Source organism: Panthera pardus, unplaced genomic scaffold (genome assembly GCF_024362965.1).
Source record: "Panthera pardus isolate Hobbes unplaced genomic scaffold, ASM2436296v1 HiC_scaffold_4, whole genome shotgun sequence".
Classification (NCBI taxonomy): domain Eukaryota; kingdom Metazoa; phylum Chordata; class Mammalia; order Carnivora; family Felidae; genus Panthera; species Panthera pardus.
The window spans coordinates 7,041,136-7,058,416 of NW_026526969.1; the positions used below are offsets into that span (position 1 = coordinate 7,041,136).

The following is a 17,281-nucleotide window of genomic DNA, read 5'->3' on the forward strand; positions in this document are numbered from 1 at the left end:
CAGCGGCAGCCTTACGGTCTCCCAGCCTCCAGACTCACCGCTACTGTCCTCGCAGGAGCCACCAGACTGCCCGTCCTAACACACAAGGCTAATCCCCACCAGGTCCCCAAAGAAAACGTGCCAGCGGCTCTGCCCTTCCTACCAGGAGGTCCCTAACCCACAGAGCCATTGTTTGCAGCCTTCCCAAACTCTGTTCCTGTTCCTAGCCCAACGGATTTCAGGCCTGAGCTGGCTGGAAAGCCCTTATCCGTCGGGCAAAACCCCACTCCTTGAGGGCTTGGGCTTCCGTTGGGGAGCAGGACAATTTCACCCTTCTGCAAAGAGTCCTGGAAGGTGAGATGGCCTTCACCTCTAGGTCCCTCCCCAGCCGCACGTGGGTGGCAGAGAATGTTTGGTGACTGAACAGGGGCAGACATCCCAAATTCCCTGTCAGTCCCATCGTCTGTGCCATCTCCTGACTTGTGCTGTGGGTGCTTCCAGGGCTTGGAAGCACATTCCGAAGAAAATCCCCCTAAGACCTGAGGAATTTCCAGAAGCATGGGTGTGGGAGATAGGAGGGGTGGAAATCTCTTCTTGGGGAAGCCAGTCAGGAGGAAATGAGTGGGGGAGAAGGAAAGGAACTCTGAAGAAGCCATCGGACTGGCTGGGGAGTTCTAGGACCAGGGATGAGGCAACGGTGTGCCCCGTGCCAGAAACCTGTCAGAACTGTGGAGACTGACACCTGGCTAAGGCTGGGCCTGGCATCTCTGGAGCTGGGCGGGGGGGGGATCTCTGCCCATAGGTGGGCACTGTGACACCCCTGTGGACCAACGTAAGGCAGTTCCCCTGGAACTCCTCCCAGATAGCCTCCAAAGGGTCCAAGTCACCGGGGCATGTGGGATAGCTGTTCAGACAGCCAAATGCTTTTCCAGAGGCAGCCTCAGGAGTGCAGGAAGGGTGTCCAGGATGACCCAGGGATGGGGGGATTCCTGCGGAGTCTTGCCTGCTCTGTGGCATGAACGAGGAGCCGGAGAAGAACCACTACAGGAGGCTGCTACATGACTTCAGACAGCAAAGGCCTTCTCTTTCCACACCAACCTGGTTACACAGCCTGGCCCAGTACCCACAAGAAGCCCCCAAGCGAGGTTCTTCGGGACCCATAGCTGGGCCACAAAAAGATCAGTAGAGTGGATCCAAGGTGTCTGTGACACGGTCTCCGAGGACGACCTTCTCCCACTCTGACAGCTGAGCCACCAAGCCCCGGTTTGGACGCATGTTGGTTTTACACTTCTTGACGTAGGCCCAGGACTTCTGTCAATGCAAGGAGAGACAGCAGACCTCAGGGACTGGACCTGAGCCCTTCCACCTCTATCACAGCCAGCTCAGGAGGGACAGGAGGCACCTGCTGTGGGCCAGCAACACAGCTTAATGGCTGGACACAGAAGCAGCAGCAGCCTGGAGTTAATACATCAGGGCAAGGAGTCATAGGAGCTGGCTCTGCTTTGAGCAGGCACCTCTGCGCATCTGCTGCTGGATATGGGGGCAGAGATCATTCTTAGTTCAGACGGCTCCTGTGAAGGCTGAGACAACATGGTGAAAGCTTCTGCGGGCAGGAGAGTACCATGCCCATGCCCGGCACACAGTGCAGCCCCAACAAAGGTGGGCATTGTGAACGGCTAAATGAATGGAAAGGGGAAGGGAACTGTGGGGAAATTCTCTGAAGAAGGGAACTCGCAACTGCTTTCCTTCAGGTGTCCACCTTAAAATGAAGGAAGGGTCATTACCTGAAGGAAGAGGACAAACTGGTCTCTATCTGGGTTGAGGACAGAGGAAAAAGGAAAAATGGGCCTCAGCAAACTAGGAACCGAAAAAACATACCTCAACATAATAAAGGCCATATAGGACAAGCCCACGGGTAATACCATACTCAACGGTGAAAGACTGAAAGCTTTTCCTCTAAGATCAGGAACAAGACAAGGATGCCAGCTTGCACCACCTCTATTCCACATTGTACTAGAGGTCCTAACCAGAGACAGGAAGGGAGGGAGGGAGGAAAGAAGGAAGGAAGGGACACCCAAATTGGAAAGGAAGAAGTAAAATTACCTCTGTTTGCAGGTGACATGATTTTATGTGTAGAAAACCTTAAAGATTACACCAAAAAATCTGTTAGAATAAATGAATTTAGCAAAGTTGCAAAATTACAAAACCAACACTCAAAATTAGTTGTATATCTATGCACTAACAACAAATGATCTCAAAAGTAAACTAAAAACAAAATTCCATTTACAGTGGCATCAAAAGGAATAAATACTTAGGAATAAAATTAACCAAGGGGGTGAAAGACCTGTAACCTAAAAATAATAAAACATGCTCTAAGGTATTTTAAAAGACACAGATAGGAGCGCCTGGGTGGCTCAGTTGGTTAGGCGTCAGACTTTGGTTCAGGTCATGATCTCGCAGTTTGTGGGTTCAGGCCCTGCATCGGGCTCTGTGCTGACAGCTCAGAGCCTGGAGCCTGCTTCCAATTCTGTCTCCTCGCTCTCTGCCCCTCCCCCGCTCATGCTCGGCGTCAGTCTCTCTCTCTCTCTCTCTCTCTAAAAAATAAATGAACATTTAAAAAAATGAAAAAGACACAAATAAATGGAAAGACAGCCCATTCACATGGACAGGAAGCCTTGATACTGTTAAGATGTCAGTACTACCCAAAGTGATGTATAGATTTAATACAATCTCTACCAAATCCCAACAGCATTTCATGCAGAAATTGAAAAGCCCATCCTATAATTCTTATAGAATCTCAAGGGACCCCCACATAGCCAAAACAGTCTTGAAAAAAAGAGAACAGCACTGGAATTCTCATATTCCCTGATTTCAAATCTCTGAAGCTATTACAAAACTATAGTAATCAAAAACAGTGTAGTAATGGGATAAAGATAGACATTTAAGCCAAAGGAATAGGATAGACAGTCCAGAAATAAGCCCTTGTATATGTGGCCAAATGGTTTCAAGGAGGGTGCCAAAACCATTCAATGGAGAAAGCCCAAGTGGTGCTGGGAAAACTGGATACCCGCATGCAAAAGAGTCAAGTTGAACACTTAACATTACATCATATACAAAAATTAACTCAAAAACGATTGAAGACCTAAGTGTTAGAGCTTAAACTACAAAAATCTTAGAAGAAAACAGAAAAACTTCATAACACTGGATTTGGCAATGATTTCTTGGATAGGATACCAAAAGTACAGGGGATTAAAAATGGACAAATTGGACAAATCAAAAACAAACAAACAAACAAACAAAACAAACTTCCGTGCATCAAAAGACACAATCAGCAGAGTGAAAAGGCAAGCCACAGTTTGGGAGGGAACATTTTCAAGTGATATATCTGATTGATATCCAGGTGCTAATATGAAGAATATAGAAAGAACTCCTAAAACTCAACAAAAAACCAAACAGCCCAATTGAAACATAAGCAAAAAACTTGAATAGACATCTTCCAAAGAAGATACATGAATGGTCAATAAGTACACGAAAATACTTGCTCGACATCACCAATCATTAGGGAAATGCAAACCAAAACTATAGTAAGATAATGCCTCACTCCTATTAAGATGGTTATAATATTAAAAGAAAAACAACAAAAAACAACAACAAGCATTGGTGAGGATGTGGAGAAAAGGGAATCCTCATATACTGTTGGTGGGAATGTAAAATGGTACAGCCATGGTGGAAAAACAGTATGGCGATTCCTCAAAAAATTAAAAACAGAGATACCATATGATCCAGGTATACACCCCAAAGAATTGAAAACAGGGTCTTGAAAGAGATATTTGTACACCCATATTCGTAGCATCATTATTCACAATACCTCAAACACGGAGGCAACCCAAGTGTCCATCAACGGATGAATGGAAAAACAAAATGTGGCATATATACACAATGGAATGTTATTCTATCTTTAAAAAGAAGGAAATTCTTGGGGCACCTCGGTGGCTCAGTCGGTTGGGCGTCCGACTTCGGCTCAGGTCATGATCTCGCAGTTTGTGGGTTTGAGCCCTGCGTCAGGCTCTGTGCTGACAGCTCAGAGCCTGGAGCCTGCTTCAGATTCTGTGTCTGTGTCCCCTTCTCTCTCTGTCCCTTCCCTGCTCATTCTCTGCCTCTCTCTCTCGAAACAAATAAACATTTAAAAAAAATGTTTTTAAAGAAGGAAATTCTGACACACGCTACAACATGGATGAACCTTGAGGACATCGTGAGAAGTAAAATAAGCCAGTCAACAAAAGAAAAAATACTGTGTGATCTACTGATATGAGGTAACTAGCAGAGTTAAAATCATAGAGACAGGAAATAGAATGATGGTTGCCGGGCTTGGGGGGAGGGGAGAATGGGGAATTACTGTCTAATAGAGCTTAAAAGAGTTTCAGCTTTACAAGATAAAAACAGTTATGGGGGGGATGGATGATGGTAATGGCTGTACAACACTAGAAAGTATTTAAAGATTTAAAAAAAATTTATTTGAGAGAGAGAGAGAGAGAGAGAGCGTGCCCAGGTGGGGAAGAGGGGCAGAGGGAGAGAGCATCATAAGTAGCCTCCACCCTTAGCACAGAGCCCAACACAGGGCTCAATCCCATGACCCTGGGATCATGACCTGAGCCAAAATCAAGAGTTGGACACTCAACTGACAAAGCCACCCAGATGCCCCTAGAAAGTATTTAATACCACTGGACTGTATACTTTTTCAAAATGGTTAAGATGCACATAAGTAAATAAATGGTTGAGATGATAAGTGTTACATTATGTGTATTTTAACACAATAAAAAGAAAAAAAACTGCAACGAGATATCACCTTACACCCATTAGGATGGCTACTATTTAAACAACAACAACAACAACAGAAAATAAGAAGTGTTAGTGAGGATGTGGAGAATCTGGAAACCTGGCACACCGTCGGTGGGAATGTAAAATGGTGCAGCCGCTGTGGAAAACAGTACAGTGATTACTCAAGAAAGTAAAAATAGAATTACCATCCGATCCAGCCATTCCACTCTGGGTGTACACCCAAAATAACCAAAAGCAGGTGGCCAGTGGGGCTTGTGTTTATGGGTTCAACAGGACAGTAGCAAACAAAGAAATAGTTCTTAACTGGCTATCATCCCAGTGGCTCAGTGTAAAAGGAGCAGACAGAAATGCCTATGTTCCCATCTTCCCCTGAAACGGGTATATTTGCATACTGTTTAAGCTGCTGCCTGAAGGTCAGGCTTCCAATCAGCCCGAATCTGGATGCAGACTTAGATCCTCCCCTGGACCCCTGACAGGTCTTGGCACACCCTCAGCTATGGGGAGCCACTAAGAACAGAGCAAGCTGCTTTGGCAATCAAAAAGGTGTGAGAGACAACCAAGAAATAGGGAAGGGTTGAACAATAAGGTTCATTTCCTACACCAGGCCATTCCTTCAAGACTGGAAGAGGTGGCTGTTTTCCCCACTGCATAGAAACCAACAGAGTCAAGGAAAATGAAAAAAAAAACAAACAGAGGAATACATTCCAAATGACTGATATCCAGGTGCTAATATGAAGAATATAGAAAGAGCCCCTAAAAATCAACAAAAAAAACCAAACACCCCAATTGAAACATAAGCAAAAAAACTTGAACATTTTCCCAAAGAAGATACATGATTTGTCAATAAGCACATGAAAATATTTGCTCACAAGATAAATCTCACAAAACAAGAAAAAACCTCACAAAAACATCCTCATGAAATGGGGATAAGTGATTTACCTGATAAAGAGTTGATGTCATAAAGACGCTCACCGAGGTTCTCCTGAACCCCCTTGGTGGCAATTCCAGCTAAGAGACAGAAAACATAAGAAAGTACCAAACAGAAATCACAGAGCTGCGGGATACAATAACTAAACTGAAAAAGTACAACTAAAGGATTCAACTGCAGACTACATGAAGTGGAAGAAAGGATCTGTGGACTCAAAGACAGTGCAGTGGAGTGCATCCAATCAAAACAGCAACAGAAGGAGGAGGAGGAGGAGGAGGAGGAGGAGGAGGAGGAGGAGGAGGAGGAGAAGGAGGAGGAGGAGAAGGAGGAGGAGAATAAGGAGGAGAAGAAGGAAGAGAAGAAGGAGGAGGAGAAGGAGGAGAAGGAGGAGAAGGAGGAGGAGGAGAAGGAGGAGAAGGAGGAGGAGGAGGAGGACGACGACGACGACGACGACAAGGAGGAGGAAGAAGTGGGGGAGGAGGAGGAGGAGGAGGGGAGAAGGAAAAGAAGGAGGAGGAGGAGGAGGAGAAAGAGAAGGGGGAGGAAGAAGAGGAGAAGGAGGAAGACGAGGGGAAGGAGAAGAAGGAGGAGATAGAAAAGAAGAAGGCAGAAGAGGAGGAGGAGGAGAAGGAGGAGGAGGAGGAGGGGAAGGAAGAGGAGGAGAAAGAGGAAGAGGAGAAGGAAGGGGAGGAGGAGAAGAAAAGAAAAACAAGAATACCTTAAGGGACTTATGGGCAATATCAAGAAGATCAATGTTCGCAGTACAGGAGTCCCAGAAGAAGAAAGAGAAAGGGACAGAAAACTTATTTGAGGAAATAACACCGAAAACTTCTCTAACCTGGAAAAGGAAACAGATACCCAGAGCCCAGAGAATTCTAAAAAAGAGGAACCCAAAGATCCACACCAAGACATATCACAACTAATTAATCAAAAGTTAAAGACAACGAGGGAATCTTAAAAGCAGCAAAGGAAAAACAACTTGGTACACACAAGGAAGCCCCATTAGACTCTCAGCAATTTTCCAGCAGAAATGTTGCAAGCCAGAAAGAAGCGACATGATATATTCAAAGCTGAAAGAAAAAACTGCCAACCAAGACTACTCTACACAGCATAGCTGTCCTTTAGAATTGAAGGAGAAATAAAGAGTTTTCCAGGCAATCAAGAGTTGAAGGAGTTCATCACCTCCAGACCAGTTTTACAAGTGTTACAGGGACTTAAAGCTGAAATGAAATGGCACTAATTAGTGTTAGGAAAAAAGGCAAGTATAAGAATCACTGGTAGAGTAAAATTCAAAATAATCTAATGTAAAGGTGGTAGGTTCACTTATAAATCTGGTGTGAAGGTTAAAAGACAAAAATACTACAAATAACTAAGACAAAAATATGTAAATTAGGATATCAAAAACATAAAACATTGGGAGGGGTAGTAAAAATGTAGAGTTTTAGACTGCGTTCAAACTTAAGTTGTTATCAACTGAAAACAGGCTGTTATAAGTTGTTTTATGTAAGTCTGATGGTAACCACAAAGCAAAAATCTGTAATAGATACACAAAAGAGAAAGAGAAAGGAATAAGCAAACCACTACAGAAAATCATAAATCACAAAGAGAGCAAGAAAAGGAAAAAAGGAATTATAAAACAGCCCCCCCAAAAAACAGTTAAAATGGCAGTAATTCCAAACCTATCAATAATTACCTTAAATGTAAATAGACTAACTTCTCCCATCGAAAGACACAGAGTGGCAAAATGGATTAAAAAAAAAGAGAAGACTCATCTATATGCTGCCTAAGACACTCACTTCAGATGTTAAGGAGACACACACACACACACACACACACACACACACACACACGCACGCACACACACACGTGCGCGCACAAAGTGAAGGGAGGCAAGAGATACTCCAGGCAAATGGAAACCAGAAGAAAGCTGAAGCTGCTATATCAGACAAAATAGACCTTAAGACAAAGACTATGATAAGAAACAAAGGTCACTATATAATGATAAAAGGCTCAATCCAACAAGAGGATGTAAAATTTGTCCATATTTATGCACCCAACATAGAAGAACCTAAATATATAAAGCAAATATTAACAGACCTAAAGAGAGATATAGACAGCAATATAACAATAGTAGGGGACTTTAATACCCCCACTTGCATTAACAGGTCATCCAGACATAAAATCAATAATAAAACATTGGACTTGAAGTACACATTAAGCCAGATGGACCTAACAGACATTTACAGAACATTCCCTCTCAAAGTGAACACATTCTTCTCAAGTGCACATGAAACATCCTCCAGGACAGATCATATGTTATGCCACAAAATAAATAATAAATTTAAGAAGACTGAGATATTATCAAGCATCTTTTATGACCACAGTGGTATGAAACTAGAAATCAATTACAAGAAAACTGGAAAGTACACATATACATGGAGATTAAGCAACATGTTACTAAACAAACAATGGATCAATGAAGAAATCAAAAGAAATATCAAAAATATACTGAGGGCACCTGGCCGGTTCAGTCAGTGGAGCATGTGACAATCTCAGGGTTGTGGGTTCAAGCCCCACATTGGGTGTAGAGACTGCTTAAAAATAAAATCTTTAAAAAATGTCTTGAAACAAATGAAAATGAAAATACAACATATCAACATTTATGGGCTGCAGCGAAAGCAGTTCTAAGAAGGACGTTCATAGCAATAAATGCCTACATTAAGAAACAAAAACACCTCATGAAACTAGAAGAACAACAAACTAAGCCCCAAATTACTAGGAAGTGGGAAATAACCAAGACCAAAGTGGAAATAGAGACTAAAAAGACAACAGAAAAGATCAATGAAACTAAGAGATGGGTTTTTTTAAAAGATAAACAAAATAGACAAGCTTTTAGCTAGACTCACCAAGAAAACAAAGGGCTCAAATAATATCAGAAATGAAAGTGGAAATGTTACAACTGATACCAAAGAAATGCAAAGGATAAGAGATTACTGTGAACAATTATACACCAACATATTGAACAAAATGGAAAAAATGGATAGATTCCTGGAATTTACAACCTACCAAGACTGAGTTATGGAGAAATAGAAAATCTGAACAGACCAATTATTAGTAACGAGATTGAATCCATAATCAAAACCCCCCAAGAAACAAAAGTACAGGATCAGATAACTTCACTGATGAATTGGACCGAACATCATTAAACACTTCCTTATTAAACACTTCCCAAAAACAGAAGAGGAGGAACACTCCCAAATTCATTCTACAAGGCCAGCATTACCCTGATGCCAAACCAGACAAAGACACAACAAGAAAAGAAAATTACAGGCCAATATCCCTGATTAGCATAGATGCAAAAATCCTGAACAAGATCTTAGCAAGCCAAATTCATCAATACATTAAAAGAATTATATACCAGGATCAAGCGGGATTGACTTCACGGATGCAAGGATGGTTTAACCTTTGCAAACCAGTCAATGTAATATACCATCATAACAAAGTGAAGGATAAAAACTGTATGATTATCTCAACAGAGGCAGAAAAAGAATTTAGCAAAAATCAACATCCAGTTATAAAAATTCTCCAAAACGTGGGTATAGAGGGAATACAATACACTGCAACGTAATGAAAGCAATATATGACAAGCCCATCATCATACTCAATGGTGAAAAGCTGAATAGCTTCTCCTTTAAGATCAGGAATAAGAGAAGGATGCCCACTCTTGCCACATTTATTCAACATAGTATTGCAAGCAGGAGCAATTAGGCAAGAAATAAAAGGCATCCAAATTGGAAAGGAAGTAAAACTCTTTACAAATGGTATTATATTTGGAAAGCCCTAAAGTATCCATCAAAAAAACATTAGGAATAATAAATTTGGTAAAGTTGCAGGATACAAAATCAACACACAAAAATCACATGCACTAATAATGAACTATCTATCAGAAAGAGAAATTAAGAGAACAATCCCATTTATAATTACACCAAAAAGAATAAAATTCCTAGGGATAAATTTAACCAAGGAGCTAAAAACGTATACACTGAAAACTGTAAGACATGAATAAAAGAAACTGAAGAGGATACAAATAAATAGATATTCCAGGCTCATGGATTGGAAGAATTAACATTGTTAAAACATCCCAAGTACCCAAAGCAATCTACAGATTCAACACAATCCCTGACAAAATTCCAATGGAATTTTTCACAGAAATAGAACAAACAATCTTAAAATTTGTATGGAATCATTAACAGACCCTCAGATAGCTAAAGCAATCTGAAGAAAGAAGAACAAAGCGGGAGGCATGACATCCTGATTTCAAACTATATTACAAAGCTATCATAGTCAAGGCAGTATGGCATGGACATAAAAACACACACATAAGTCAATGGAACAAAATAGTCCAGAAATAAACCGACATGTATAAATCTTCAATTAATTTATGACAAAGGAGACAAGAATATACAATGGGTAAAGGACAATCTTCAATAAATGGCATTGGAAAGCTAGACAGCCACATGCAAAATAGTGAAACTGGAACATGTCTTCCTCCATACACAAAAATCAACTCAAAAAAAATTAAAGGCTTGAATGTAAGACCGCAAATCATAATGATCCTAGAAGAAAACATATCTGGTAAGCTCCCTGACATCAGTCCTGGTGATGATATTTTGGATTTGATACCAAAAGCAAAGGCAACAAGAACAAAAACAAACAACTGCATCAAACTAAAAAGCTTTTGCACAACAAAGGAAACCATCAACCAAATGAAAAGGCAACCTACTGAATGGGAGAAGAGATCTGTAAATCATATATCTAATAAGAGGTTAATATCCAAAATATATAAATAACTCTTGCAATGTAATAGAAAAAAATCTGATTTTAAAAAGAGCAGAAGATCTGGATGTCTTTTCCCCAAGAAGACATACAGATGGCCAATGGGTACAGGAGAAGATGCTCAACATCACTAATCATCAGGGAAGTGCAAATCAAAATCACAATGAGGTAACAAATCACAATATGGCTATTACCAAAAAAATGTAAGAAATAACAAGTGCAAACAAGGATGTGGAGAAAAGGGAACCTCGATGCACTAATAGAACTGTAAATTGGTACAGTCACTATGGAAATAATATGGAGATTCATAAAAAATTAGGAATATGGGGCACCTGGGTGGTTCAGTCCATTGAGCATCCAACTCTTGATTTCAGCTCTGGTCACAATCCTAGGCTCCACACTGAGCATGGAATGGAGCCTGCTTGAGATTCTCTCTCTCCCTCTCCCTCTGCCTGTCTCCCCTACTCACAAGCACTCTCTCTCTCTAAAATAAAAAAAACAACAATAAAATGAAAAGAATTACCATATGATCCAGAAATTCCATTTCTGAGTATTTATAGAAAGGAAACAAAAACACAGCGCGCCTAGGTGGCTCAGTCAATTAAGCATCTGACTTCAGCTCAGGTCATGATCTCAGTTTGTGAGTTTGAGCCCCACATAGGGCTCTCTGCTGTCAGCATGAAGCCCGCTTTGGATCCTCTGTCCCCCTCTCTCTCTGCCTCTCCCCTGCTTGCACATGTGCACTCTCTCAAGAATAAAAATAAACATTAAAAAAAAAAGGAAATACAAACACTAGCCCAAAAAGGTATCTGTACCTCATCTTCACTGCAGCATTATTTACAATAGCCAAGACATGAAACAACCATAGTGGCCACTGATGGCTGAATGGATAAAGACAACATGGAACAGAATGGAACACACAATGGAATATTATTCAACCATTAAAAAGGAAGGAATCCAGCTATCTGCAACAACATGGATGGACCTTGAAGGCATTATGCTAAGTGAAGTCAGACAAAGAAAGACAAATACCATATGATCTCACTTATATGGAACCTAAAAAACAAAACAAAAACACACAAAAGCTGAACTCAGACACAGTGAATAGACTGAGGGTTGCCAGAGGTAGGGGCCAGAGGTGAGCAAAATGGGGAAAGTGGTCAAAAGGTACAAACTTCCAGTTACAAAATAAGTCATAGGGATATACACAGTATGGTAACTATAGTTAATGCTATACTGCATAATTTACAGTTACTAAGAGAGTAGATCTTAAAAGTTCTCATACAAGAAAAAAATTTGTACCTATATGTGGTGATGGATGTTAACAAGACTTATTGTGATCATTTTGTAGTATGTACATAACACTGAACAATTGTTATATACCTGAAACTGATGTTATATATTAATTATATCTTAACAAAGAATAAAACAGGAAAAAAAGAACTGAAAGCAGGATCTCAAAGATATTCACACACCCACAGTCACAGTAGCATTATTCAAAAAATAAACAAAAGGTAGAAGTAACCCAAAGATCCATCAACAGATGAAGGGATAAACAAAATACGTATATACATACATACAACGGCATGTACCTAACAACATCAATATATGTGAGGCAAGGAGAAATAGATGAATCCACTGTTCTAGAGACTTCATCACTTTTCTATCAGTAATGGACAGATATGGCAGGCAGAAAATCAATAAGGTCATAGTTGAACTCAACAGCACCATTAATTAACTAGATATAACTGACACCTATAGAATATTCCATCCAACAACAGCATATACATTCTTCTCAAGATCAAATGGAACATTCACAAGATGAATGTTCATCTAAATCAATCCTCTAAGTTTTCCTTCTTAGGAAACTAAGAAGAGTAAATTAAACCCAAAGTAAGTAGAAAAAAATAAAAATTAAAGCCAAAATCAATGAAATTGAAAACAGAAAATCAACAGAAAAAAAAAATCAATGAAATCAAAAGCTGGTTCTTTGGGGGAAAAAATCAGCAAAATTGATCAGCTTCTAGCAAGACTAAGAAAAGGAGGGAAGATACAATTCATTAATATCAGAAATGAAAAAGGGACATCACTACAGAGCCCATGGACATTAAAAGGAGACTAAAGGAATACTATGAACAACAAACATCATGTCCACATAGCATCTAGATAAAACAGACCAATTCCTTGAAAGACACAATCTGCCAAGACTCACACAAAATCACACAATCTGAATAGGCCTTTATCTATTAAAGAAATTGGATTAAAAACTTATCTTCCAAAACAGAAAGCACCAGGCCCTGATGGGCTCACTGGTGAATACTACATACAACAGAATATCATTCAGCCTTAAAAAGCAAGGAAATTCTGGCACATGCTACAACATAGATGAACCTTAAGGATATTATGTGAAGTGAAATAAGCCACTCACAAAAGGACAAATACTGTATGATTCCACTTATATGAGGTACCTGAAGGAGTCAAATTCATAGACACAGAAAGGAGAATGGTGGTTGCCAGAGGCTGGGCGGAGAGGAGAATGTGGAATTGCTACTTAACGGGTATAGAGCTTTAGTTTTGCAAGATGAAAAGAGTTCTGGAGATCGGCTGCACAATAATGTGAATGTACTTAATGCTGCTGAACTGCATGCTTACAAATGACAGAATGGTAAATTTCATGTTATCTGTACTTTGCCATTTAAAACAACAATAACAACAACAGTGGTACCTGGGGCAGAGCTATGCAGTTGTAAAGTTTACTAAGTCCTGATCAGGTCAGATGGGGCCCCTGAGGACAAACTATAATCACAGTCCCCCACACTCACTGCTCACAACCCCTTTCAGCCCACAAAGCATCTGCTTGGACTCACAGAAAACACCAGTGAGATCGAAGGATGAAGGTATGTGGCCAGGTCACTCTTGGTAAGAGGCAGCAGCCAGCCCACAGCCCCATTCTTCAGGGTGCAAGGCCAATGCTCTTCCCACCACCTTGGGCTCTGTGTAAAGCCCAGATTCTCAAACTGTGCCGTGTGGTGGTTTTGGATTCCAGCTTTGCCACTTACAGCTATGGGGCCTTGGGCAAATTACTCAGCCTCTAGAAGCCTCCTGCAAAACAGGGATAATAACAATCTGCGGGGTCCTTGTGGTTTCATTATGCAAGAAGTATTCACAATGACCTGGCACTCTGCCAATAGTAGCCATTATGGTGCCTCAGGAGTTGGATTTTGTTTTGTTTTGTTTTTCTCTGAAGATCTTTTAAGGGACAAAGTTACTGTCAGCAGTTTAAAGGAACTGAAATAGATTTCTTAAGGACTTGCTGGCTCTGGGATCCCACACAAACTTGTGCCAAAGCCTTGAAAGCCCAGGACAAGCAGGGTGGCTCAGGGTTCACCCCTTAACTTCCCACTTCTGGTCTTGGTGCCTCAGTGAGCTCAGCTGGGACCATAAGCCCAGGAAGCAGTATATTGCCCCAGTGTGGCCCACACTTTTTTTTTTTTTTTTTTTTTTTTTTGCCAAGCCCATGGGCTCTGACCATCTCAACTGAGCTGACAACAGCCAGGGACATGGCTTCCCCAGTGCACAGAGGAGGACCCCAGGACCACACAGACAACAGGAGGAGGGAATGTCTTTCTGGACCCCAGGCAGCAGCAGAGCTGAGCCCAGGTCAACCTCTGTCAGTAATGCAGGGCATTGCTTGGTAATGGTTAGGAAAACCTAACCACCACACACGACTAACTCAGTCTGGAAAAGACCCAGCAAGGTCACAGGGGCAGTTCTTGCTGTCCACAGCTCTGGTTGCATAGCATTTTTTGTCAAGTTATCTAGATGGCATCTCAGGGCAGAGCCCCCAGCAACAGGACATCCCTGCACACAACACAGATTACTAATCCCAGGTTCCTCCTGAGAGGAGGACTTGGGTCCTTCAAGGACCCAAGCACCTGTCCTCCCACTGAGCAGGACAGCCACACCCAGATGGCCCTCGAATTCACTGCTGGAGTTCTTTGGGGACCCGTGGGTGGGCCCATGGGTGCCACCACATAGCCGAGGGGGCCTGGCCTTCACTGCTAGAGAACTCAGAGGAGCCAGGTGGGTGAACCCTCCCTCTTGCACTCACCCCAGCCAGCTCTGGAAGCCTGGGAGCAGAGAGAGGACTGTGATGTGCTTGTCAGGGCTGGGAAACATCACTAAATATCAGAGCTACAAGGCTCTCGCTCGACCTTTTTGTACACAAACTTCACCATGAGCCGTAAGGAAATCAGGGACCCCAGCAGGCCAGGGCTCCCATTGGCCCCATTCGAACTCCTGGGGAGCTCCCATCCTGGAACACCCCCTGCAAGCAGTGAGCTCTCCACACCTTCTGCCAGCTCCAGTCTTCTCCACATTCCAGCTCAACAAGGCAGCAGAGAAGGGGCCCCTTGCAGGCCAGCGCCCATTCCTGGGGAGGTGGCTGGAGAGGCATCTCTACAGGAGCAACGGCACAGGCCTCCCTCCCCAGATTTATCAGCAACGTCACACCCTTCCCTGCAGCACACACCAAAACACTCAAGCAGGCAATGACCTCCGACAATTCACCTTGCACGGGGTGAGAACAGGGGTCTGGTTCTCTCGCTCCAGGCCTGCGATTCTGCATCCAGATGCTTTTCTTTTTCAATGGTGTCAATTGTGGTAAAATACGCATACAGAAAACTTACCACCGTAACCGGGTTTGGACGTACAGTTCAGTGGCATTAAGTGCATTTGCCGCATCACACAACCAGCACCACCATCCATCTCCAGAACTTTTCCATCTTCCCAAACCAAAGCTTCATGTCCATTAAACAGCTCCCCGTTCCCGCTGCCCCCTGCCCTCGGCACCCACCATTCTACCTCCAATGTCTGTGATTTTGACGACTCCGGGTACCTCATAAGCGGAATCATATGGTATTTGTCCTTTTGTGACTGGCTTATTCTACTCCGCACAATGTCCTCCAGGTTCATCCATGTTGCAGCAGGTGTCAAAATGTCTCCCCTTTTTAAGGCTGAGTAGTATTCCATTATTTGGATACACTACCCACTTATTTTCCCATCTGTCGATGGACACTTGGGTCACTCCCCCCTCCCGGCTACCATCAGTGCTGAACCAAGTGTAGAACCAAGAACATGGTTCTACAAACTTCGGAGTCTTTGCTTTCACTTCTGCCAGGTACGTACCCACAGGTCGAATTCTTGGCCATCTAAGACTCCTTCTAGCTTGCAATTTCACCCCCACAGAGCACGTGGGGTCAATATCTAAAACCACCAGCAGTAGGCCCTGACCATGGTCATTCTTCGATGCTCCCCTTCCTCCAAGCACAGCCCCGGGCATATATGGGAGCTGTGTGGGTCCTACCCAAGTCCTTGGAAATCACGCACAAGCTGTTCCTCCCCTCAGGGCAGATCTGCCATTTCCCAGCGCACTCAAAACACACTGCCCTCGGCACCAGGAGCCCTGGTTCCACAGGGTTTGTGGAGATAGGTCTCTGCCCCCTTCTCCAATCTGGGTAAAGACTGTCAGGGTAGGTGCCCTTGGAGCCTGGGGGCGCTGCAAGTCTCTGGCTCCAAGCAATAGCCAAAACTTACCTCCCTGGGAGAAGCCTGAACAAATGCCAGTAGTCAGATTGAGGAGGGACATGATGAGGGTGTGGCTGGCCATGGCCTTGCCCAGCCTGAGTCTCTGGGCTTGCCCCACACGCCAAGCCTCAGGTCTCTAATGTCACAGCCTCAGCCTCTGGCCCAGACCTCTGGGACCTTGCCCCTGGGTGTGTATGCTGGATAGAGCCCTAGACTTGGAGCTCCCTTCCCTGACCCCTCTCCCTCCCGCCCCCCAGTTAGGGCCCCAAGGTAGTGCCTGGGCCCCCTTCCTCCCAGGTCCAGCTCTGACGCTGCCTGCTGGAGGTAGCTGCAGTCTGATCCTCGCCTGGGGAGTGCGTACCTTCAAGGTCTGCCCATTCCAGTGCATGAGGAAGGCCAAGATGGCCGCACAGCTGCGACTGATGCCCAGGGTGGAAAAGACCAGGATGACAGAGCCAAGCTGGAGGTGAAGTTCTGCAAGAGGAAGGAAAGGCGGGGGACCTGCATGGCCTCGTTCCCTGTGGACCTTAGTTGCCGTAAGCTGACTGGCTTCAGGGGCCCATGGTCTAAGAGTGAGTTCAGACCCAGCACACCATGGCATAGGCTAGTCACGCAACATCTCTGGGACACTGTTTCATCACCTGGCACATGGAGGTCCTCAGACCTCACTGGCAGTTCAAGAGAATCACACTGGGTGTTCAGCATTATCATGCAAAGGTCTTTTTTTTTTTTTTTTTTTTTTTTTTGGCTCTCCAGGTTTCTAGCCCAAGAAGCTCAGTTACCAGCTGGCCTCCTGAGTGGGATGAGAAGATGGTCCCCCCAGGACATGGGGGTGCTGACAGAGGCAGTACGGCCTGGGTATGAATCCTGGCTCGGCCACTCACTGGCTGTATGGCCCGAGCATGTTACTCTAAGGCACAGTTTTATCCTCCAGAAAATGGGGTTACAGTATACTACCTACCTCAAAAGGTTTTGTCCTGTGCTTAGCCCCATGCCTGACACGGAGAGGTCAGCTACGATCACACTTAATAACGCCCCTGAGGCTGAGGCTCGCCCAGTGAGGGGTGGGGAGGAAATCTAAGCTGGCATCCTGGGCTGATCGGGTAACCTCTG

At 43.5% G+C, this 17,281-nt stretch overlaps 1 protein-coding gene across 6 annotated transcripts in view; it reads right to left on the reverse strand.

The window, feature by feature from the left end:
- Positions 1–1,038: 1,038 nt before the first annotated feature.
- The window catches only part of STYXL1 (serine/threonine/tyrosine interacting like 1), a 90,794-nt gene continuing 74,551 nt past the window's right edge, over positions 1,039–17,281 (reverse strand). For 4 of the 6 annotated variants that reach the window (XM_053894107.1, XM_053894106.1, XM_053894108.1 and 1 more), the window contains 2 exons: positions 16,530–16,642; positions 1,039–1,290 (listed from right to left, as the gene is read on the reverse strand). In XM_053894107.1, coding sequence (XP_053750082.1) covers positions 1,159–1,290; positions 16,530–16,642 — 245 coding nt within the window. In that variant the 3' untranslated portion in view covers positions 1,039–1,158. Of the gene's footprint in view, positions 1,291–4,500; positions 5,188–16,529; positions 16,643–17,281 lie in introns of those variants that run through there. The other 2 variants (XM_053894111.1, XM_053894110.1) reach the window with 2 other exon arrangements.